At 38.9% G+C, this 23,771-nt stretch overlaps 1 protein-coding gene across 1 annotated transcript in view; it reads right to left on the minus strand.

Moving 5' to 3' along the window:
• The window catches only part of LOC138108627 (uncharacterized), a 91,546-nt gene that overhangs the window by 31,180 nt on the left and 36,595 nt on the right, over window positions 1-23,771 (minus strand). The window contains exon 5 of the mRNA XM_069011548.1: window positions 13,020-13,148. Within this exon, the coding sequence (XP_068867649.1) occupies window positions 13,032-13,148 (117 nt within the window). The 3' untranslated portion in view covers window positions 13,020-13,031. The remainder of the gene's footprint in view (window positions 1-13,019; window positions 13,149-23,771) is intronic.

The raw sequence follows: 23,771 nt of genomic DNA on the forward strand, positions 1-23,771 counted from the left end.
AGCTGACCACATAAAGCATGGAGGATGGAAAGGCTGGGAGTGAAATGCCCACTAAAAGTGTAAACACCGGACACCACACAGGCAAACACACACACACACACACATACATTTTTAGCGCGTTTAGCTCACTGCTGTAATGAAAAGTGGTAAGGAAAGCCTACTCTACTGTGGGAAGCAGAGAATATAATGCCGTAGGAAGTTAATAGGAATGTTATGTGCATGAAAAAATAGGCAAATAAAACAGAATTGGGATATGGAACAAGCCAAAATATTCATAATTTAACTGAACATGTTGTTCCAATAAATTCTTTCATCAATGTATCAAAGACATTTGTAATTATAGAAAATGTGGAAGATATTCCAAATAATGCTAGCATAGGGGTTACAGATTCTCTTTCCTTGTACAGAACCTCCAAGAGAGAAGACAAATTCCAGGAAAGTAAAATATTATGGTTAAAAATTAAAACCATTTCCCTTTCATATGCTCTGCATAAAGTGTTTTTGCAGCTTTTCTTCCACAAATATCAGCACAGTAAAACATTGGGGGGATGGTTGAGTTTTGTTTCCTTTTTTTTTAACAGGAGTTTTAGGAGATGGTTTAAAAAACAATTCATGTGAAAAAGGAATGATAATCGGGAACCCTTGAATTCTAATTCTGGATATAAAATCCTGAGTTGGGCATTTCACTTGAACACACAAGCAAATATTATGATTCAGTTGCAAAAGGTAGAATACCTCTGTGGAAAAGCAAAGGACTGCCTGCCCAAGCAGATCTTCTCTATCTATTGTACCTATTATGAAGAGGTAATTATTTGTTAAAAACACAGTCTCCAGATACAATATTTGTAGCCACACAGTACACATGAGGAATGAATGCTTTCCAAATGTAGGTACAGAAAAGCCACCTTTCATGACAAAACATGGCAATGAAAATAGAACATACCATAACCATGATGCGGCTAATATCTCCACATTTAAAATTCTCACCAGCCAGTTCATGGTGAAACGCCAGACAACACCAGCTTTGACACAGCAAAGCCCTGTCTAATTCCTACCACTGCTGGTATTCCTGGCTTCATTTCTGCTTTCAAAACAGACTACAAGTTATTGAGACTGAACAGGGTTGATGTGTCAGCTAATAAAGTGGCTCTATGATACAAATATATCTATAATAAAGTGAGTAACTGTCCCTATAAACATAGAAAATCTTCCAATTCACGAAGTACCTTTTTGCATGAACACAGTGAAGAACCCTAGTTTCTCTTTGGCACGATAGCCCCATTTCAAAGACACTTAAATAACGAACCAAAAATCCTGTTCATTGCAGATGTAGGGCCTCAGTACAATGGTTAGAGATGTGCAAGAGCAGCATCAGAGATAGGTTCACCGGGTGGCTGCAGCCACACGTCTTTAGCTCCCGGCAGCGGAGGCCTAGATGTGTATCTGCCCAACGCTCGGAGTGTGGCTGTCCCACCCCATGAGCAGCAGCTGGTGGTCAGCCCCCTGAACCACACACTAGAAAATAGCACACCCCAGCACTGCTGTTTGTGCGTTATGGCCACTATCTGGGGTAAACTGAACATCCTCTCTCACCAACTACAAAGGTCTAAAGAAATGCTTTTATCGCATTGTTATTTTTGCTTTCTTCTAAGATGGCCCCAGCTGTCACAGGAAAAATGGGTTCCAAGATCAACCAAGATCAGCAATTTGCACATGCGTTTTTGATGCTGCTTGAAAGTCTGATTAAAAAATCCAGTGTTTGACACCATTAAAACACTTGCAACCAAAAAATGACCTGCAGGTCTTCACTCATCCAGTGAACATAGACAGCTGTGATCCAGCAGGACACACATTTCTCATTAGTCACAATTTTGCTCATAAGCCTCAAGAAATGGAGCCATCTCAGGAAACCAGAGTGTAGTTCACACTCTACCTCTGTTAAGTCCTTGGCCTCTCTGCCAAGCTGGAAAGTGCCTGAAGTGGCTGATCACCCAGATTTGGGCTGAGATCCCCAATTTATCACCTCTAATCCAATAAATAATTAACATATTCAACAGGAGGGGTTAGTTCTTCTTGTCACTGCTATTCCTACATGAGTCTATGATGCTGCAGGTATTTAGTCACACTTTCTTGTCTATAAAATATGCTGTAGAAATTTAAGGAGTACTAAGGCAAAAATAGTGTAAAGATTGGCTAGCAGCTTGTAATTAGGAACATTTCATTCGTCACAGCTTACTTAGAAGTGATTTACACTTGCCTCAAAATGTTGAGCAAACCTGAAGCACATGCTCGCAAAATTCTCAAATTTCTCTTGGAGATCTCCCTGTGACTGAGAAACCCAGCTTCTTTCCAAAAGCACCAGAATTTGATGTCTACCAACAGAATTATATCTATCTGTCTTGCAGCACGGCTGTAAGCCAGCATCTTGTATTTAAAGAGTCACCAAGCAAATTATAGGACCCTTGGATCTACTATCTCTCAGTAAATGCTGGCACTATACTGGAACCAACACATTTGGCTTATATGTGATGTATATTGTTACAACAATAACAACCTTGAGAAAGGTTTTCAAAAACTAGAAGAACTGAGGATCTGGACTGTCATATTTGTCAAAAAATTGTTTAAACAATGTCACCGGCTCTCCATTTTTTCAATTGCTGCAGGTTTACTCAAGCTATGCTTGAGCAAAAGCAAGACCAATTCCAGCCCAAGCAGATCTAACACCTTTAAAAAGAAACCTTCACATTGACATTCTCATGTTAAACCTTCCAATCAGTCTTACAGAAACCCTATTTTTATGCTTTTTCATGTGGAAATGAATGACTTGCTGTTCTTTTGTGTGATAATTTAGCTAAGCAACAATTATTACTTTGTGTTCTCAGCTGTGGAAAGGACAGAGTTGAGTTACTTCAGTTCATTCCCTATCCTCTCTCTTTGGAATTATAAATTATATATTTTTATCTTTAGAAGAAGTTTGCAACTAGAAATAAATCAAACTCATCTGAATAATTACCTCACCTAAATATTACTATAGAATTTCAATTTCTAATCTCAAACACAGATAAAACTTTGCATTCATATTGTTTCTTCAAAATTGTTGATATGTTTTTTAAATCCAGATCAAATTCTGTCCTTCAGTTTCTTAGAGTGATCTGTATATAAGGGTAAAGAACAAAAAATGAACAGAACAACAGCCGTGTAAAGCAGAGTTACGGTGTGTAAAAAATAAGATCCTTGTTCATAAGATCCGTTTATTCAAGAACTGTGATTTTATAAATTTCTTAGAGCAAGCTTCTAGATAAATCAAATAATGGATTAATATAAATTATACAAGTTATCTTTACAACAATAGATTAGTATACTATTAAGTCACACATATTATCTTCTCATTATTTATTACAGCAGTGAGCCCAGTAGCACTGGCATAGGTAATGCCACGGCAAAAATTCAAAGCCCAGTGAAGCCTTCCATGTGCAAATCACACTAATCACTCCTTAGAAACAGATTACCTTCAAATGAGAAAATGTGAAGAAATTGCACCAACTGCAACAAACAAAAAACCTACTAGTTATTTAAAGAAAATTGCACACAGCAATCTTGCCAAGATGTTACAGTGTCTCCATCACAGCTGGAGGTGGATGGCTTCTGTAGGCTTGGGCAATTCACATTTCAGATTCTTTTCCCACTGCCCACATGTTCAATTTTACTCAACAGCAAGCCCTATTCCTCTCTTATTTACCTTCTAAAGCAAAGCCTACATTGGTGGGAATGAACACCGAAGTAACACTTAGAAAAAGCAACATCATTTGAACAGCTGTAGACAGTCTGTTATTTATCAGAAATTTTAACAAAGGCCAAAGGAAAAAAGCAGCAGTTCAGCAGAGAGCGAGTCCTGCCCTAGCACAGCTGTTACACAAGATGCAAAAATTTCAAAATGAGAAAGTAAACACCACTATATTCTAGAGAAGAGGGAAGAGATGTTTCTTCCCAATCCTTGGAAATAGCAAACTTAGCACTAATGAAACGCAAACGTCCCCCCATCCCCTGAATACAAAAGCTGGGATCCAGTTGTGATTCTTTCCTTGTGGAATTACTTTGTCCATACTACCCACAGGGTAAAAAGCTACGGATGCTGGACAGGCCCCCAGCAGCAGCAAACCAGGACTGCTTCATTGATGTCCACATTCACTGCTCTGATGGGTTGCTGGACAGGCACAGAGTTCACAGACAGACTCTGCCAATAGATCACAACTTGGGGTACTGCAATTTGGGAAAACACAAGGGGTGAACTCTGCCTCCACTAACCAGATTTGTTAAAACCAATGCAGAGAAATCCTTTCAAGGGTCCTTTCAACAGTTTTTTTATTGAGGGCAGGAACTGATGCTCCTGCAATATTGGTATTAAGAATTCAAAACTGTTCCGGTTCTGCAGGTGGAAACAAACTTATGGTAGCTCTAGCTTGAGAGTTTGATTTGGCTGCTCTGTCATTTAGAGGCTCTCACTCCTCAGTGCTGTCATTTACCACTAAGATGGCAAATGTACAAAAGAAAAAAAAAAAAAAAACAAACCTCCCCTTGAATGAAGGTAGTACTTAAAAACACCCCCCTCACAGCAAAAGGCAAGCCAAGCACAGCCCAGCTTTGCACCAATAGTGCAGGTACTATACAGGCCTGCACTATTGGAACCTGACATACAAAACAGCTTTACATGGAGTAGTGTGGTCCTCAAAACACACCCAACATGTCAGAGAGCTGAAGAGTGCCTCACTGCTCACTCACTTGGATGCAGGGATGAAACTAGTGCCTGCAGTCTCTGTGGAGGTTGAGCAGTGCATGGAGGGAGGCAGAAGCAGAAGGTCCTGTGCATTGGTTGTTTTCCCAGGGTTCTATCAGCACCTGTCACCATCTTTCCTCTTAGCTGGTTCCTAAAAATTAGAGTGGGCCAAGATAAAACCTGGACAGCTGTTCAGAGTTACATCCCCTGATTTACCAAAGGCAGCATCTCAGCCTGGTAGAGGATGCTAAGTGGAAAGAGGAGCTGCTGATTTCTAACACAGACATTTGCCATCTTTATGTCCTGATGTCTGTAAAGAGAGGTTTGGGGCATCAGCATCTTCCAAAATGTGCATGTGGAGGTCAGGTGCCTAACCTAAGGCTGAAACATTCTGCTGTGGGAGGCAGACACCATATCTCCACTGAAGAGGATGACAGGCAGGTCCAAATCTGCCCTATTTCAGATCTCAGATGGGCAACAGCCTCAAGAGACACAGATGGCCAAGATCCATGTCAGGCACATCTACAGCTAAGTGATGCTCCAGCAAGAGTGGTGCTGGCCACCCCTGCAGTGCCCAGGGGTCCACAGGCCTCCAAAGGGTACCACAGAGTAAACTACCCAGCAATGTAGGAAATAACGAGATGCAAGGGTGGCAAGGGAGATATCTCTTTGTTTAATTGTACTATTGGCAGTTTTCTTCTCTTCTTATTATTATGTCTGGGGAAATCAGGGAAACAAGGTCTGGCCATCTGAGCATCTACAAGAGCAGCTGTGTTGTACAGACACCTGTGCCTCGCAGGGCTGACACCAAAAACCAGGCACGAGGCAACATGGGCTCTGTATTTCTGAGCACTCCTTATATGCTTTGAATACTTCTCATACAAAATAAAAGGCAGCACACCATGGGAAAAACTGTATTTGAGGCATCTAGAAGTCAGATACAGGCTTGGATATTAAACCTTAATCTTCTGCCATCCTTTGAATGTCAGAATCATTAGTTTGGGGGTATTCGGGCTAAACACTATCCACCTCCCATGCTGGAATAACTTCATTTTGTGTAAACAATAACATATTAACTGGAAAGGGAATCCCAATCACCATCTTCCACCTACCATGGAGTTCTTCACTATATAAAGTATGTGTTTTTCTCCCTGATTCCTAAAGAAAAATTTCTGTTCAGGAAAGTGTGAGGCCCATGACCAAAAGGCTCACAGTCACTTCAGAGAACTGCACTGCTTGCCCACCTCTAAGCACTGGGCTGTTGGTTAGTCCGGGGTACAGGCTGGGGTAGGTGACCAGAAACTCATCACAGTTACAGCATTCTGACATTTGCCAATGAAAAACTGTGTAGTCAGAATTACTGCTGACCATCATTCCCAAAATGCAGCTACTTCCTCTGGTTATTCAGTAAGCAGAAATCTGCTGCAGTGCTCTGAATGGTCTGTGCCTTATATCATACCCCAAAGGTCCAAAGCAATACTCCAAAGAAATAACATTCTAGCTGTGCTCAGTTATAACACCACGGACGATGAAAAAACCCTCAATTTTCCAGTTACAAATAGAAAATTAAAAACTTCTGAATTTTTAGTAATTCACTTGCAATGTTTTCCTTTCTAAAACAAATGTTCACATTTCTAGGAATTGCTGACTACCGTGTTTATAAAATGGAGCCCATTTTTGATGTGTCTAGGGAAGGATAAGTAAAACATGATGCACAAACTAGGAAAACTGTAGAAAAAATATTGGCTGCAAAGTCTGTGCTCCTGAAGACAACCAAGGATAACATTTAACCAGAAACAGGTTTAGACATTCAGCTGTCAGTATTTCCCTTAAGCACTGGAGACTCTCAGTCTGCAGATAAAATCCTGATTCATACAAATGCATATGCTAAATAAGTATATGAATCAACCAAATTTTTTCAGAAAATTTATAGAGAAATGACCTTTCAAAAACTGATGTGCATGGAAATTGATATATACATTTATGATATATAATGCATGACTTTATGTACTTCATTTCACTTTCAGAATGAAATCTACTTGTTATTAGGAGAGCAAGATTAGCATATACCCATTATCCAGGTATTTACAGAACTTGTTTACAGAACTTATGAAACACAATAGGTTAAAACCCATTTGTACTTCTTGTAACCACAGCAGCGTTTCCACATACAACCTCACATGTGTTTCAGCTTTGAAATTTAAAGCACATTAGCTCAGTGTCAACTAAGGACATCAATGTCTTTATCTGGAATAAGCCAAAACAATTTTTTTAATTTTTTCTTATCCATCAGCTGTTCACTAGAGATTCAACATGTATTTTCATGTTCCCAGATTATACCAATTGAAATGCAAAAGCTGCAAAATGTAAGAAGGGAAAACAAAGACAATAAAAATCATTTATAATAATTATTTTTCAAACATAATATCAAAATAATTAATAAGAACTTATGTAATCCTCTCACTCAAATTTAACAGTCTTCAGTGGCACATGAACAAATGTGTCTTCTGAACAAATTTTGTTTAGCAGAAAATATAGCCTCTGCTGAAATAACTTCTAGGTTTTCTTTTCAAAGGACTCTCCTATTGCTGGTAGGTAACTCTGCCATATAGATAGATAGATAGATAGATAGATAGATAGATAGATAGATAGATTAGATAGATAGATTAGATAGATAGATAGACAGATAGAGCTTCATACGTTTTCCATAGCAGAAAAGCTATGCATATATTTTCGCTCTCATACAATATATTGGCAAAATTCTAGAATCCGTTACTATTATTATTTTATAAGATTCAAAATGGAGGAAAAAAGAAAAAAAAAAGTTGTCTCTTTTTTGAAATTGAAAATGTAAATTTTAGCTAAGGTATAACTAGGGACAATCAACCAAAGAGATGAGGCTGCAGCAACACCTTCAAAAGTTTCCCAGTTAAGGAAAAGGAAAAACAAATTCCATTGTCACACTTAGTTTAAATTGATAATAATAGAGGGCACAGGGGTTCTGAGCCAAATCTTGCCTAAGGCAGCAGAACAATATGTAATGGCTACAGTGGTGCTTTGGATCAGAACTAAGATTTCTATCCAATTGAAGCTAAAGTTATAAAGGAACTTAGCTCGCTCTGTTAAACTCGGTGAATCCTACATTTTGCAAATGCCTGATGAATGCCTTCGAATAAGCAATGCTCTGAATAAGGTGAGTTTCAGGAAGACATTTAAATGGATAACAATAGCTTTTCCTTGAAGAGCACATTATTGATGTGAAATCCCCCAACTGTACATTGCTGGAGGCTGGGACTTCACATTGTGGGAGTGCCCTGCTCCTGTACCATCCACCAGTATCTCCTGTCATCCTCCATCAAAAACAGGACACCAAGCTGGGGACCTTTGTCTAAAATGGCCTTTGAACTTTCTTATGCACTATACAGAAATTCAGACAGGTATCTTCGTAAAACTTCTTCCCTCTCCCCTCATACTCCCCACTCTCTCACAGTTACAGCATTCAGATTCATCATTCCACAAATTTTCAAAACTTTTTCACTTTAAATCACTGTCAAATTAAAATCATAGGATCAGTTATAGCCAAGTGCAACAAGCAAGTGCCTTAAACTTATTTCTTCTGATAACAGGGTAGTGCAGGGCTCTCCCTACCAAGCATTTTACTAGAGTATCTTTCAGAAGCATTAGCAGAAGATTACACAGTCTTTCTTGATTATCTCAGACCTTAAATTTATTATGCCCCTATCACACACAGCTATTATAGCAAACTGCAGGTTTGTAATTGCTCTCAGTGGGAGAAGGTTCAAGCCCTTTATTTCTTCCTCAGAAGGATATTGGGTCTGATCCAATTCAGGCCAGACTCATACTGTTCTCTTCCCTAAAAATCTATTTCCTTTTTTTTTTTTAGATTAATTCAAGCTACAAGATACCATCTTTTTCTCTGGCCCTTGACCTTCTAGATAACCCTTCTTTACACCAGAAAATTACGTGTAGGAGAATATAATATTAATTAAAAGGTAGCTTGCCTTTGATTTAATATCAAATAAGAATATTATATTATCTTAAGATATTATCAGAAAATTATCAGATAATATTATTATTTATTTATATAATTTATATAATATTATTATTTATATGGATACGATAATATTAAAATACTATAAGATATTATAAGAAAAAAATCTTGGCTGTAGTTCATCATATAGACAGCAAGTAAAATCAAAGTGCAGCTGTGAGCCAGTATTAACAACATAAGCATACTCACCTCTGATGCAGATGCAGTCACTCAGTTGTGTCATCACTTGAATGCAGGGGTGGGACCCTTTCCCACTCATAAGCTGTTTTCATTTGCCCCACAATCCCCCTGAGATTCTGCCAACCAGCTGAGAAGGAAAAGAGCCACTCACTCTGGGGGCCCCTCTGTGGCAACCCTGTTGCATGAATAACATGAGACACTCACCCCTACACACCCCTATACATCACCTGTAATTGTACTCTGGTGAGTTTGCGTCTGGGGTTTCTCTTAAAGTAAGAGGTTATTTGTCATTCCAGTTAGTTATTCTCTGTGAAAACGCAAACTTTGATGCCTTTTTTTTTTCAAGGCACCCTAGAAATATTGTTCATTATGAATTAACATGTGCAAGAAAAAAACACATCTCAAAGATTTTGTAGGAGACCAAAATAAATAATGGTGTTTTCAGGGGAAGGTGGTACTTTTATTCCAGCTTGATGGTGTTTCCAGGAATTCAGAGTTTAACAGTAGTTCAATAAGGCAAACAGTCAACACATAAGCTTGGCTGTCACACATTATGAGTATACAAAACCTACCCGTCCCAAAAGATTTACTCACTGCTCAAGCTCCTCCGCTTGAGAATCCCCCTCAAAAATTGCTTCCAAAGAGGAAAATCAATAGAGTTCTTCATTGGACAGAAAGATGCTATAATCAGGTTCAGAAAGTGATTAGCATGGAAAAGATTTCTGATTTACGAACTAACATTAGTGATAAGTTCCCTAGCATTTAATTTTGTTCATAATCTGCACAACAAAGGCTACTACTCTTCCCAGATCCTCACTATTGAGTTAAAACAAGAAAAGGACTAAAACCAGCTTAAAATATTTGCCAATTCCAGCTGCTGGTTTTGTCTTCTTTTTAAATGCTATTAGTTTCTCCTTTACTACATTTTCAGCAGAAAACAGTCAACTCTACAAAACTTAGATTTGGGACCAATTCTATATTTAGAAATATTTCAAAGCTGAGGGCTTTTAAATAAGGAATTCTCATTTATAAAAGGATTAGAAAGTAACAAAGTGGTCATGTACCTATATTTTATAAAGCAACTAACCAAGATAAGCTAAAAGATGAATATTGAAATGAGTAACTTTAATTGGTGAGTTAAAATGCTTAACAGTCAAAATCCAATTGCATGATATATAGCACTATTGAGCAAAGTTAATATCCTTTGGATGGATATCATCATTATATATTTTCATAGCCTAAAATGTTTCATTTTAGTACTAAATGTCCTGTGTTACACACTTATGTAATGTAGGGTTAATTTCAATACATGTACAATGTATGCTATGTTTATGTTACTAGAACTTACTATCAATTTTAATTGAAATTTAACTTTTTTTTCTACTTCAGAGTACAAATCAATCATTGCTTTCTCTCAGTCTCTCCAGTCAGCTGCATAATAAAATACCCTTAAGACCCTTATTGTTGCCTCATAAGGAAAGTGCTGTAATATTTTGGTTTATATCTATTGGTGACACACCTGAGTTTTTAGATTTAAGAATGTCTACATTAGCAATGCACTGAAATTTGGACAGTTTATGTACTGAACTGTCAGAGACTCTCTGGGAAGGCAAAGCTCAGCAACAATGCTGTGGCATGACACAAGATCCAAACTAAGGATGTTTGTGAAACGTTGTTCATTGAGCTGAAGAGATTTTATAAGACTTCAGCACAGTAAAGCATTATTATGGCAGGACTATTAGGGCAGCTCACTGTTTACCCAGCACAGTCCTATTTCTGGTGTATGCAAAAAAAAGTGTGAAAATAAAGAATATTTAGGCTACAAATACAAAATCTATTATCCCCAGAAATGTAGGGACTTTTCACTGTTTCCTATAACAACCTTGTCACACTTTTTAAGAATTGTCATAATAAGGAAACAGTTACAGCATTGATTTACTTAAAACTTTGCTACTGAGAACAGTCCACTTTACAAATTGCCAATTAGTCACGTTCAAGTAGTTACTACTACAAATCTGCTGGAATGAATAAGTAAAATAACAACTGCTTTGATTTTTTTCATTTTTAATCTACTGGAACTTGACCTTTGGGAAATTGAGATTTTAAAAATGCTCTACATGCTGATTTAAAATATGGAACCTGGAATTTGCCCAAAATGATGATATCCTCATAAAAAAGCATGCTGGTCAAATTTGTTAGTATAAAGCATAGACATCCAGGCTTTAAAGACCCATGTGCTGAGAGAGTCTCACATTGACATGGCTTTAAAGGTCACATACATACCCTGCCTCAATTGAACCCCAAGGGATGCTGTGGCTAAGCACACAAGATGTTCAGACACTACAGTCAGGTTTAAATGGGCATATGGCAGAAGAAATCTGTTCCCATAGGAGGAGGAAAAGGAGAAGTAATATCACAAGTGAAATTAAGAAAAATCAGGATGACAGCATATTACTAAACTAATAGAAAGGGTGACACAAAAGGGAGGAGGTTGAGTTGCAGAGAGACACTAGAAATTAAGAAGGTAATTCTGGAAGCATGGCAATGCACTCAGTGTTCTTGCTGACCTTCAGCTGGAAGAAAAAAATTCCTTTTGATTCATTTGGATTTTGGTACATTTCATATTTATCTAACGTTTTCAGTACAAAGCAATCTAATCTCAAAACAAAAAGAGCTTGGTTTGAAAGCTTAATAAATGAGGGAGTTCACACAGGACAAAGAAGTAAATGAGGGAGTAAGGAATGGTGGGTTTTTCCACCTGTTTAAAGACAAACTGCTTTCATTCACTGGCATCTAGACCTCAGAATCTTTCAGACACTACTGCCTCTGTCTGGCAGGCCTCACTTACAGAGCAGAGGTCAGCCTTGGTGAAAAGTTTGAACCCAGATCTGTCTGTGATACTTTCTTCTTGGGTTTCCTTTCCTTGGGCTAATAAGACAGAAATCAGCCTCGGAAAGAATGAACATTTTGTGAAATAGTTTTCCTTCCTCTATGTCTGAACCCAGCTCTAAACATGAAGCTGCAAAAGCTGTAAGGCTCATTTGCCTTCCAAAATACATTTTTATAAAGCACTTAGCTCTGTAGTAAGGGGCAGGTCTGTGAACACCTCTTTGCTATGGGCATAGGAGTGCAATGCACCATATTCATTTTTCACATAAGAAATAATATAGAGGAATCCAGATTTAAAAAAAAAAAAAAAAACTTTCATTATACCTTTACCATCACGCATATTTTTAAAAAGCCATAAAGGATGAAAAAAACCACAAGACCTCCCATTTCAAAAACTCTTCAGGTCTACAAAGTCCTTTCTACACCTTCCTGGAACAACATCATTTTGGGAAAAACTTTTCCACATGGACACATGACAAATGATGCAAAAATCCTCTTCTGACACCTCCTCTATTGTATCCAAACAAGACAGGGAGTATCTGGTAGCCCCCATCGGTCTGGGAGCTGGCTGCTGCTGGAGCTGAATACAGAATGGAAGGAAGGCAGTCCAAAAGAGGCACCACCAGGAGACTGAGGAAGAGAGGCAAAAACCTCCTGGACCTGGCCCCCAGTTCAAGCTCTCACTTGGATGTGGACTCCTCCCAAGCACAGTGCAGATGGCAAGTGCCTTTGCAGTGACTGGGAATGACTGGATTGGGTCCTTTTTTTTCCAAGTTTCAATTTTTGTGGCTCATTTGTTTCCTTTGTTTTCCTTAACAGCACATTCTAACAATATTTTAATTAAAGTCCTATCTATATACAACTTTGACTGCATCTTAATGAAGGTTTTTTTGTTGGTAGTTTGGTGTTGCATTTTGTTGTTTTGCTTTGGGTTTATTTGGTCTGGTATTTTTCATTTATAGTTAAAATATCTAATTACCAAGGAAACTATAATGAAATCCACTAAATGTGAAACAACAAACAGAAATTCCAATTAGCAAGGGGACTGATAAAAGAATTTACATTTCCAAAGCTGTAGCCAGATACTTTTTCTTATTATGTTACCTGTTATTCATTTCATGCTATCAAAGTTCCTTTGCACAACAGAGAAGCATTTATAAATTCCAGCCATGATTCTTCACCCAGATAAGCAGCATGTGAGAGAAGGAAGGAGTCAGCAGCAACAAAAGAAACCTAGGAAGTTTCAATGAGAGTTTGTGGTGAGAAAATTATGAGATTTTTTTGTTCCTTTCTATTTTTCCTACCTGTCTAAATCCCATATACCTGTTTCACCCAAAGGAGCACACTTAAATCCTTTAGATATTTTTGCAAATTTTGACTTTAGAGCCAGTAGAAAATAACAACAGCTCCTAAGACTACTGTAAAATACTTCACCTGCACACAGGAAAAATTATGTCAGAAGCCATCTGACTAACTGCTGCTTTCATTGATTTTGCCCCCAAGAAGACTAATCTACCACAATGTCACTCCACATCACTCTGCTGAGAAGCTGCACATCAGCTTTTGTTACAGACTTTTTTAATTACCAAGCATGTCTCCCACAAGTGAAGGAACTATTATGCACAGAGTGACTGCACTGTCACCATCACTGCATTCAGACAGACTCTGGAAATTATTAGCCCAGCGTAATTTCTTACAAGAGTGAATTGCAAGCTATCCATTAGGAAAAAAAAACAACCACACACACCAACAAACCTCTTTTCAACATAACATTTAACAGAATTTAGGTGGTAAACAGCAGTTTTAATGACAATACTTCAGTGCTGTCAATAGAAAACCCATGTCTCAAAACTCAGATGTATGGTAAAATTTAGCTTTGTCAAACAAAATTTTCAGCTGATGTAAAATCAGACAGAGGGATTTTTCATGTTTCACCTTTCAATGCTAATAGCCTGAGAGAAAAAAAAAAAAGGTACCCTTTTCTAAATTTTACAAAAAATCCAATACATTTCATTTAAAGAAATAGAAAAATATAGGATTGTGGATACTTGATTTTTGTTGAATTGTTTTTGTGGGAAACTCTCTTCCTTTCCCTCCCTTTTTTTTTGGTCCCTCCTCCTCTCCCTGCTCCAGGGACTGGCTGGGGCAATGGCAGCCAGGAGACCACTCTTGCTAAGGGCAGCAGTGAAGTTCAAGCCAGGCTCCAGCTCCAGAAGTCAGCCCTGTTGCTTGACACTGGGGTTAGCTGGGAGCGGAGTAGGTGGCACAAGGAGCCAAACTCACCCTTTGTTTCAGGAAAACTGAGACCATTCTCTGAAATAATCACATCTGGCCAGGTTAGAGGTACCCCAGCACCCTTGTACTAGGAGGCCTCTTTGTGGAAACTCAGACACTCAGGTGGAAGGGTTGCAGAGAGAAATGATCTATGAGCCAGAAACAAGGAGCAGTGCCCAGATACCCTTGACCAAGTCCTAAGAACCAGGATCTTGACAAATACTGTGAAGGTCAGCTCTAGCTATCAATAACAATATGCATCACCAGCTCTGATGACACCATCAAAGAAAAACATGGAGCTGATTTTATCCTTTTCCTCAGTCCTCTTTGAATCTTAATTTCAATATCTGCTTCACCTTTTCGCGTTTCGTTGTTTTGCCTCCTTTGTATTTTCTGCTTGCCACTATAAAATATTGGGTAATGACTGTGTGCACTGGTAGAAAGGTGTTCTGCTCCCCAGAGCTGCCGGTAACTCAGTGGTGTGGGAACTGATTCATGTGGCCACATGTAATTTGTATAGCACTTTGGGACCCTTTTGGAAGAAAGACACTATAAAACAGTCAGATCATTTGCATTATAAAGGTTCTGGTGGCTGTTTCTTGGATTTGACACTTTAGGTTTGTATAATGTTTCTATATCAGAAGAAACAGGAGCCAAATTGGAGAAAGTCTTTTCCCTAAAGTCAGCTATACATGCCATATATTAAGTATTCTATGTTCATTAGGATTCTGATTTTCATTTTGACTTCCAAAACACACTTCTTTCCTAGATTCTCTTTCATTGTTTAAAAACAAACCTTTTGAACACTCAAATTAAGGTGGTGTTTTTTGAGTTTAACATAAACATTGCTCTTTCCCAGCAATAAAACCAACCACAGCGGCAATTCCAAACACCCAGCTTCCCAGATCATTAGATGAAATAACACAGTCACTCTGTTCAGTGAGAGAGTCCTCCTCTGACTCAGGGAGCATTCACCAGTGCTTCCTACAAACCAGTATCCAGGAAGGGGCAATAAGATTGTTCTGAGGCAAAATATATTGCCTCTTCCTACAGAAAGAGCACTTGGAGAAAAAGGAGGCTAAAGTAAATGGGAATATCTGAATGAAGAAAACATCATAAGTAGAAGAGGGGTTAAAATAAAAAGAAGTGTAAAAAAGAAATTTCTGAATCCTCTGCCCTAGGTGTAGTACTGATAAAAAATAAGATTAGCTTCATTGACTTCAAACCACAACTTATGCCAGATAAGAATCTGCCTGACTTAATTTTATCCCTTACCTTTTTAAACAATGAAATGACGCTCTCTATAGCTTTACCTACAGCAACAGGTGAGCAGAATCGATTCTGTACCAATAATAAGAATCCATATTTTTATATAGCTTTAGCTTCTCTCAATAGTTTAAAAATGCCCCACAGAGAGTTTTTTACCCATACTGTAACAACTGCTTCCCTGTACAATAGGCTTACTCCAGACTTTGTTGGAATTACTCCAAGTACATTCAAATGATTGTACGATCACTCAGTATCCCTCTGACCAAATTTATATATATGTGTTATATGCTGCTGTGCCAGCACAACACTAAACTGTCATATTTTCATGTCATTTCATATAAACAGACTCTTTTCCTTTTTAAACTAATTTTTTATAGTGAAGAAGTTGTTCAACATGATACTTCTGAGTGGGGGACACAGTCAAAGATTACACTTTAGCACGTACAAAAAGAGCATCCTATTTTAAGGTATTCTGAAGAAGTCCTGCCATTTATATACTTGCAGTGTTAGGACTGACTGGATCCGCTTCCTAATTGCATGACAATCTAAATGTGCTGCACTTTCTCCCACTTGGAGATGGACCAAAAGTCCACTGCAGTTACCACAAATCTAGCTTTGGGTCAGGACCTTATTTCATAAGAAATGGTCTGTCTGCATTAGGACTTACTGCTGGAGCAAGCAGCTATTCAGTGTGGGTATGAATATCATAGTCTGGTCCTGAGAACTTTTTTAAGAATTCTTCCATAACTTATCATGCATGTTCTAAAAAGTTTGAGCAAAACCTATAAAAAAGATGATGCTACAGCAAGCTACCCTAAGGAAATACCCCAGCAGAGAGTGTGACAATGTTATCAAATAAAACAAGATAGACATCTGTTATTCAAGTTATTACAAAGCATTTGGTGTCATACTCAATAAATAATATTCCAGGAAGTTTAAATGTAATCCTGATGGACACTTAGCAAAAATAATTTTAAAATGAATAGCATATGTGGAGAGTATCTGATGGTTTTCCACTCTAAAAAATGAAAAAGATCTATTTGTGCCAGAAATTGACACTCTTCCAGTTATCGCTGTGCTCCAATACAGTATGCTGTGTGCATGAAATATCCTCCCAGTATAATGTGCACCAGAAGAGTAGGGGGAGAGTGAAAAGGAAGAGAAAAAAAAACCACCACTGCTGTAGTTAGGAATTGCAGACTGCTGGTTATTAAAGTGCCCTTCGTTCACCTGCTACATCCAAATCAACAGTGTGGTGATTGGCACTTGCTCTCGTAAGTGGGTATTGTGTGAGCAGTGGGCAGCTGGAACCCTCTGAGAATCTTCACTTGTCAGAGATGAATCAATCATCTCAAAAGATGTCAGCATCTGCCCAAACCATTTTATATTAGAATAAATGGCAGATGGTGGTGTTTTTATATTTAATCAGTTCCACCAAATGGAGTTTCATCTCTTATAAAACTAAACCATCTGCAGTGTGTAGGTGTACAAATCTAGCTAAATGCCCACTGCAGAGCCTTTCCTCTTAAAGGTAAACTATACATGTTTAATATTTGTGGATGCTAAGTTCACTAAATTTCAAAAGCTTTCACAAACTACCCCAGTTTTATAAGCACTTTTATTTTATTTTTATATTTCAAATATTTGGTATGAATGGTCCATGCCTAACTCTTGCTTTTGAATCTTATTATGTAAACCGATCATACTTGACAGTATTAAAATACTTTCTATGCAAGATCATTCCTTCCTTCTTTCTATATTACCTCAGGCCCAGCTTCATAAAGCATAGCACAGAAAGAGGCTTAGTGACTTGCCCAGGGCAGAATATATCAACAGCAGTATAACTCAGAAAAAAACAAGGTGTCACCTGACAGAATCAGACTGAAAGTCTTGACCATAGTGAGGCTTTCTCCTGATTTTAGCCTGGCTTTTAATACTATGTCCTAAAACAGCGTCATAGACAAACTGATCAAGCACAGACTGGATTAAATGGACAGTGAGGTGGACTGAGAACTGGCAGAACTGTTGGGATCAAAGGGCTCTGATCAGCAGCACAAAGTCCAGCTGGAGACCAGCCGCTAGTGGAATATTATAGTTTGGATATCTGGACCTGTACTGTTTAATTTCTTCACTACAGACCTGGGTGATGGGGTCACAGTGCACCCACAGCAAGTTTGCAGCCAATGGGAGTGGTTGATGAAACAGATATTCGTACTGCCATCCAGAAGGACATCAACAGGCTTGAGAAATGGGCCAAGGAGAAAGTCATGATGTTCACAAAGGGAAATGCCAAGTCCTGCAGCTGAGGAAGAACAACCTCATGTGCCAAGATATGCTGGGGGCTGACCAGACTGAAGGCAGATTGGCAGAAAAATATCTTGCTGAGGATGTCAAATTGAACACACACCAGCAATGCACCCTTGCATCAAAGAAGGTGAACAACTTCTTGGGCTGCATTAGGAACACTTTTGCCAGCAGGTCAAGAGAGATGATCCTTCTCTGCTCAGCACTGGTGAAAAGCATCTGATGTGCTGAGTCTAGCCCTGAACTCCCCAGTTCAAGAGAAACAGACATACTGGTGCACATCAGGCAAACAGTCACAAAGATAGTGAAGGAACTGCAGTCCACTTGTGCAGAAACTACTGTTCTTTGGCTTTTCTTCAATTTTGTCCCAGTTTCTCCCTTTGTGGCTTTGCTGACAGTAGCATGGAAACACATACAAATTTTAAATAATTTCTCCAACAGCACCTGAGTGAAACCTGATCAACAGGCTGGACAGTGGATTTCCAACACATTTGATGGGATTTGCTGGGGCAAGAGGGGCAGCAATAAAGCAGCCATACTGACTTCAGTCTTTGTGCATTTTTCCATTTCAGTCAATCAGCACTGATGCTGGTGTGCAACAACCAGTGCAAATCAGAACAACTGACATATACTGGACTCTGCTCAGACTAAAATTAACAGTGAAATCACTTGGAGATCTAGAAGTTCCCCAATTTTCATTAAAAAAAAATAGCTAAATTCTCTATCAGAAAGAATTACAATCCAACAATGGAAAATATTAAAGATACATCTAGCTATCTTGTAAGTCTACAACTCTGGAAAGTGATCTGAAAATAAAAACTTGCCATAATTTTAGAAAAAAGATCCTTTGCTATGCCATAAACTTGCAGTACAAGATATACTTTTCCTTCGCACCATGGCAATAAACATGGTGTGAAGTTTTTGTGCATTGTTAAACTACCTTTACTTTTCAATCCAAGAGTGGCTATGCATTGGGGAATGGCTACAGACTGCAAGAAATCAGCTGGTGCAGGAAGCACTTTTTAACCTTCCTACTTTTTCTATAAAGAATGAAAATGTGAAAAAGTGAAATGAGATTGAAATATCCTTGAGAGGTGCTACCCAGGAAGCCCCTAGAAATGCAGGCAGAGAAGATATAAGTGAGGTCTGCAGCCAACAGCTTGCATGGAAATGTGCTGCCCACACAGGCTGCACACCCCAATAGCATCATCAGGATGGGGACAAGACTATGCCAAGTGCACCTCGGAGAGGAAAGAAAGATCTCAAAACAGTTTATACTTCCCCTATCTTCCATCCCACAGGGGAGAGGAGCAAAAAGTGGTTTGTGTTTGAATAATAGCTCCTTCCCAGTGTTGCATCTGAGGCAGAGCCCTTTGCTCAGGGTCATCTCCTGTCCTGCTAGTCCACAGGGAGTAAGCAGACAGGTGCCCCACTGGGAAGTACGGTACCCATCTAGGTCAGCAGAGTGGTTTCCACTCTTAGCAATTCATGGAAAGCTTTTCTTCAGTTTCAGCCCAAGTGCATTCACAAACAGTCCACTCTGGTTTCAGTTTGAGTTTTTCTGTAAAGTACAGCTCACTTGAAACCAAATGACTCCTGAAACTGCTGTTCACTGCATGAAAATGAAAACTATCCCTATCCTGTATTGTTTAAGACTTTGGGGTTTTTAGTAACTTGAGAGGTCAATACTCAAAACTCAGAGGTTTTTTTCTGAGTTACTAATTTAGTTTGGGCCTTGTTGTCCCCCTAGGTCAGTCTTTTTTCCAAAACCTCCAGGGAGTCATTCAGGACATGTCTACACACGGTACAAAAGCCTAGCTTCAGTGTAGGCATCACTTGTACTTTTATGTCCATCTGTCTTCACCATACCTTGGTTCATTACAGTTTGTATTAATAAGCAGGGAAGTGGGGCCAAAAAAATCTATCATTGAAAAAGCCTCTTGTAAGGGTTATTGTCTGGGCACGAGGGCAGGGCACTGAGAAGACTCAAATCTAGGAAAAGGCAGAATGTCTGCACTGGCTGCCAGAGCTAGAGCCTGGGAATTTTCCTACAGGCAGAAGAATGAAATGAAGCATTGATACAGTCCTACAGAAGCGCATACTTTGCCTTGATAAAATCTCACAGATTAAGAATCTGGGAAGGGCAAACTGAGTAACAAAGAAATCAAGACAAAGAAATGGAGAAGGCAGTGGGCCAAGTAAGGAAGTAGGAACCAAATTACACCAAGCCCATGAAGAGCTGTGCACCACAGGAAGGCTTGGACACAGACAGCTCCTGAAAAAGCAGTAGGGAAACAGAGGAAAGAAAAAGCAAGGAGAGTATAATACACACTTTTGTGTTCACAAACATGCATGTACACTTATATATCCTTACATGTACATGAGTGCATGTGTTATTTCTTGTGCTATTTCAGAAAAAAGGGACTGGTGTGCAAAGAGTGCAAAGAGTGTTTGTCTGTTTGCTCTCAGCTGTCACATGCCCAAAGAACAAATTGTAAACTGACTTTTCCAGTAGGACCAACATTCTCAGCAAAGATGAGCTGATGCTAGTCAGGAGCTTGGTGGGGAGGCCAAAGGGGCTAATACAGCTGTGAAAGCATAACAGGCTGACAGACTGTTTACTGGAAAACTGCCAGAGAAGCCAAAGAAGAGACCATGTTTTGAGCCACCCAGTCAAAATGGAACTTGGGAATTCACCATAAGTCTGAAAGCTGAGTTTAGCACCAGCTCAGAGGTGCCCTACCAATGCTGTGACACATTTTAAGTAACAGTTTGGTATTTGTATAAAATTCTTATTTCATTTGTTCTAAGCCACTGACAAATCATTATTCCAAAGGGAAAGTCTCTGCAACATTAATTTAATCAAAACTGTTATTCAAAATTTTCAAACAGATATTTCTCTCAGAATCACACAAATGTATAAATACTTTATCTACAATATCTGCCTGTTTAGCTGCAAGGGATTGCTGTAATTAGTCTAGCTGCAGATCATGCCACAAAGTACTGGTCTCAGGCCCTGTCCTCACATCATTGAAACTAAGATATATTCAGAGTTTTTATTGTGGTCTACAGGGATCCTGTACACAGCTTTCAAAAGCACAATGCCACAAGAATAGTACTGATCTTAGCCCACCCAACAGGTATAAATACATAGCACACAGGACAAGCCAAAATAAATTATTTCATTACTCAAAGTCCTGATGATACAGATGAGGAAGGCACAGAAGGTATAGTAGGTGAGCAAAGAATTACTGACACATAACAGGAGGAGGGTTTTCTTGGGAAAAATTTTACCAGGGATAGAAAATTCATGGGAGAAAGCATAAAGCTGTATGCAGGGGACAGAGATGAAGCTGCTAAACTAGTACAGGAAGGTGACGTGGCAGTGTGGGCAACATCTGTAAGGCCCTGAAGATGAGGTCGGGAAAATTTCATGTGGTACAGCTAAACAGGAGGACAATGAGTGACATAGAAAGAAAACAAAACTACTACTGGATCACTTCATCTACTGTCATGTCAAGTCTCAACGCAATTCACAGCTTACAGGTTTACCAGCTAACACACTCCTCACTGCAAATTTCTAACTGAGCCAACTGTGCAGAAGTTTTCAATTTGGCTGCACCAAGAATGCCATTTTGTTCGCAGCATGGAGCAATGTGTGAGAAGAGGGCTCTCATTTTCTGTTGCTGTCATTCTACGATGTTCAGCACGCTGGTGGTGCCATCCTGACTGAAATGCTCGTGCTTTGTGCAACCCTGTGAGGGACCCAGACAGAGAAACAACCACATGGTCATGTTCTCCAGATAACAGAGACCAATTGTGTTGTGGTCATCAACACTTTGCCACTGGGGAGAGGAAAAGGGACTGTGCCAGTTGCTTTGTTCCAACAATATTTCTTTCCAGCCTATTTATAATGCAATTTTTACAGCCGTGGAGGACACATTATTCAGCTGCCCAACTTGGGCAACACAACTAGCAATGAAGGAGGGGGAGGAACTGTAGAAGTTATGGAAATCATAAAACATATGCTGCATCACCTTAAGTAGTTTCTTTTGTAATTCAGAGCAACAGATAGGGGTAGAAAGGGTGAATTTTGGGGAACAGAATATTAATCTGGAGTTTTTCTCACCCACCAAATGCAAATGAATTCCTCTGGGAGAAAAGGAGCTGTTCTGCATTTATACCAAAAATAAATGTGAGCAGAGCCTCATCCAACATGATAACTACTTCTTCTGCTGATTTCTTTTGGCTTGTTTCTTTCTCGCCCCACAAAACGCTGTGTAATGGGCAAATGAACATGGAGTTCTCTTGCAATAAATTGGATGAGTGAACAGGGGGAAATCAATTTCTTTATGATGGGTCCTAGTATGAACAAAACCAGAATGCCTATGATGGGTCCTAGTATGAACAAAACCAGAATGCCTAATGAGTGCTGGAATGATAAAGTTCAAGGACAGAGTCTATAATTAAATTATGTTAAACTAAAACAGCTTTGTTGACTCCAATATATTTATCCCAAATTTTGCACAGATAGAAACTGTGACTGGAATATACAGAGTCTACAGAGTTGAGGAGCAGATTCTGGAATTAGAGGGATTTCTACTTCTTCTGATACTTAGGACAAAACTGGATCCATCTCCAATTACACAATACATAAGGAAGAAGGTCTAGTATTACTAACATTGGATATGACAGAGGAATTAATAGGAAGTTTCTCTAATTTATGAGGTTTAAGAAAGAAATCCTTAGCAGGGTTGGAACTAAAGACAGAGAAATTAAATTTTACAAGGACTTTAAACAAATCATATAAAAATAGCAAAACATGCTCTTTACCGTAATATGAGGGTGACCAGCAGAACAGATATGTGGAAGATACTCTATAGCTCAGAGTTTAATTAGAAATTAAAATGTCATACATTTAGAAAAGGTGTTCTAAATTTTTTAAACACTTCCCTTTGAAGCAACAGTTTGCTTACCCTGTTTTGTACTCTTCATACCTATTAAACTAAAAATGTATATACATAATTACAAACAAATTCAGACTCCTACTCTGAAACCCTACTTCCAGCAACTTGTAAGACTTGAGATGGACTGTCCAGTGGGATTCTCCATGCCTCTCACAGCCACCAGATAGCCTACTTTAAACCTTATAAATCACTGGACTATGATAATAATTTATCAGAGGTACATTAAAGACAGAACTTAACACCTGACTTCATGCCTAAGCAGAGGTTTGAAAGAATCATCCAGTTGCCACACAGTGTTGTCCTCTGGCAAATCTGAAGATAGGCACCACGCCAGAAAGTGCTCTTATCGGGAGCACTAATTACTACAGTGCTGTAAAAGAGCACTGTTCAACTAATGAACTTCTTTTGTCAGAGAATTTCATATCAATGCTAAAAAAAACTGTACAAATGCTTAAAAATTCAGGAGCCATCTTCTGAGGTCAGGATGGAGCATTTGAGTCAATTCAGCAAGTTAGCAATTCTGTGACATCCTTCACAGTTCACATTTTTGAGAGCAGATGAGGATGACCAGGTTCTCCAGTTTGCTCCAGTGGCTGGGAGCTAGTGATGACTCTGGTCTGCAGGTGTCAGGGAAGGAAGCAAGATACTGCTGTTGCCAGTGGCACATTGAATCGAACTGAGGTCTTGTGTTCAGCCTGCAAACAACTTTGTGGAGCAGACTTTGCAGAACTCCACTAGCAGCAGAGCTGAAGAGGGAATTTCTAACAGGGCACCCTCCAAAGTGTTGATTCAGGTCTATATTTCTAACAAGGAATAAAATAAAGACTTTATTCCTGATACTTCTAATCCCTTTAGTCTGATTCTGCATCTCTATTGCATCCTACAGGGTAATATCACAAAAAGAGTGAAGCTTATCAAAGCACGTGTGCCTTTATTTGTTCATTTATTTTATATTTTTACAAACCCAGGATCTTGGAAAAATGACTTTAAAAAAGGAACATCTGTCTGTAGGCATATGGACCTTGAGGGATGCAAATGACAG

This window comes from Aphelocoma coerulescens, chromosome 3 (assembly GCF_041296385.1).
Source record: "Aphelocoma coerulescens isolate FSJ_1873_10779 chromosome 3, UR_Acoe_1.0, whole genome shotgun sequence".
Classification (NCBI taxonomy): domain Eukaryota; kingdom Metazoa; phylum Chordata; class Aves; order Passeriformes; family Corvidae; genus Aphelocoma; species Aphelocoma coerulescens.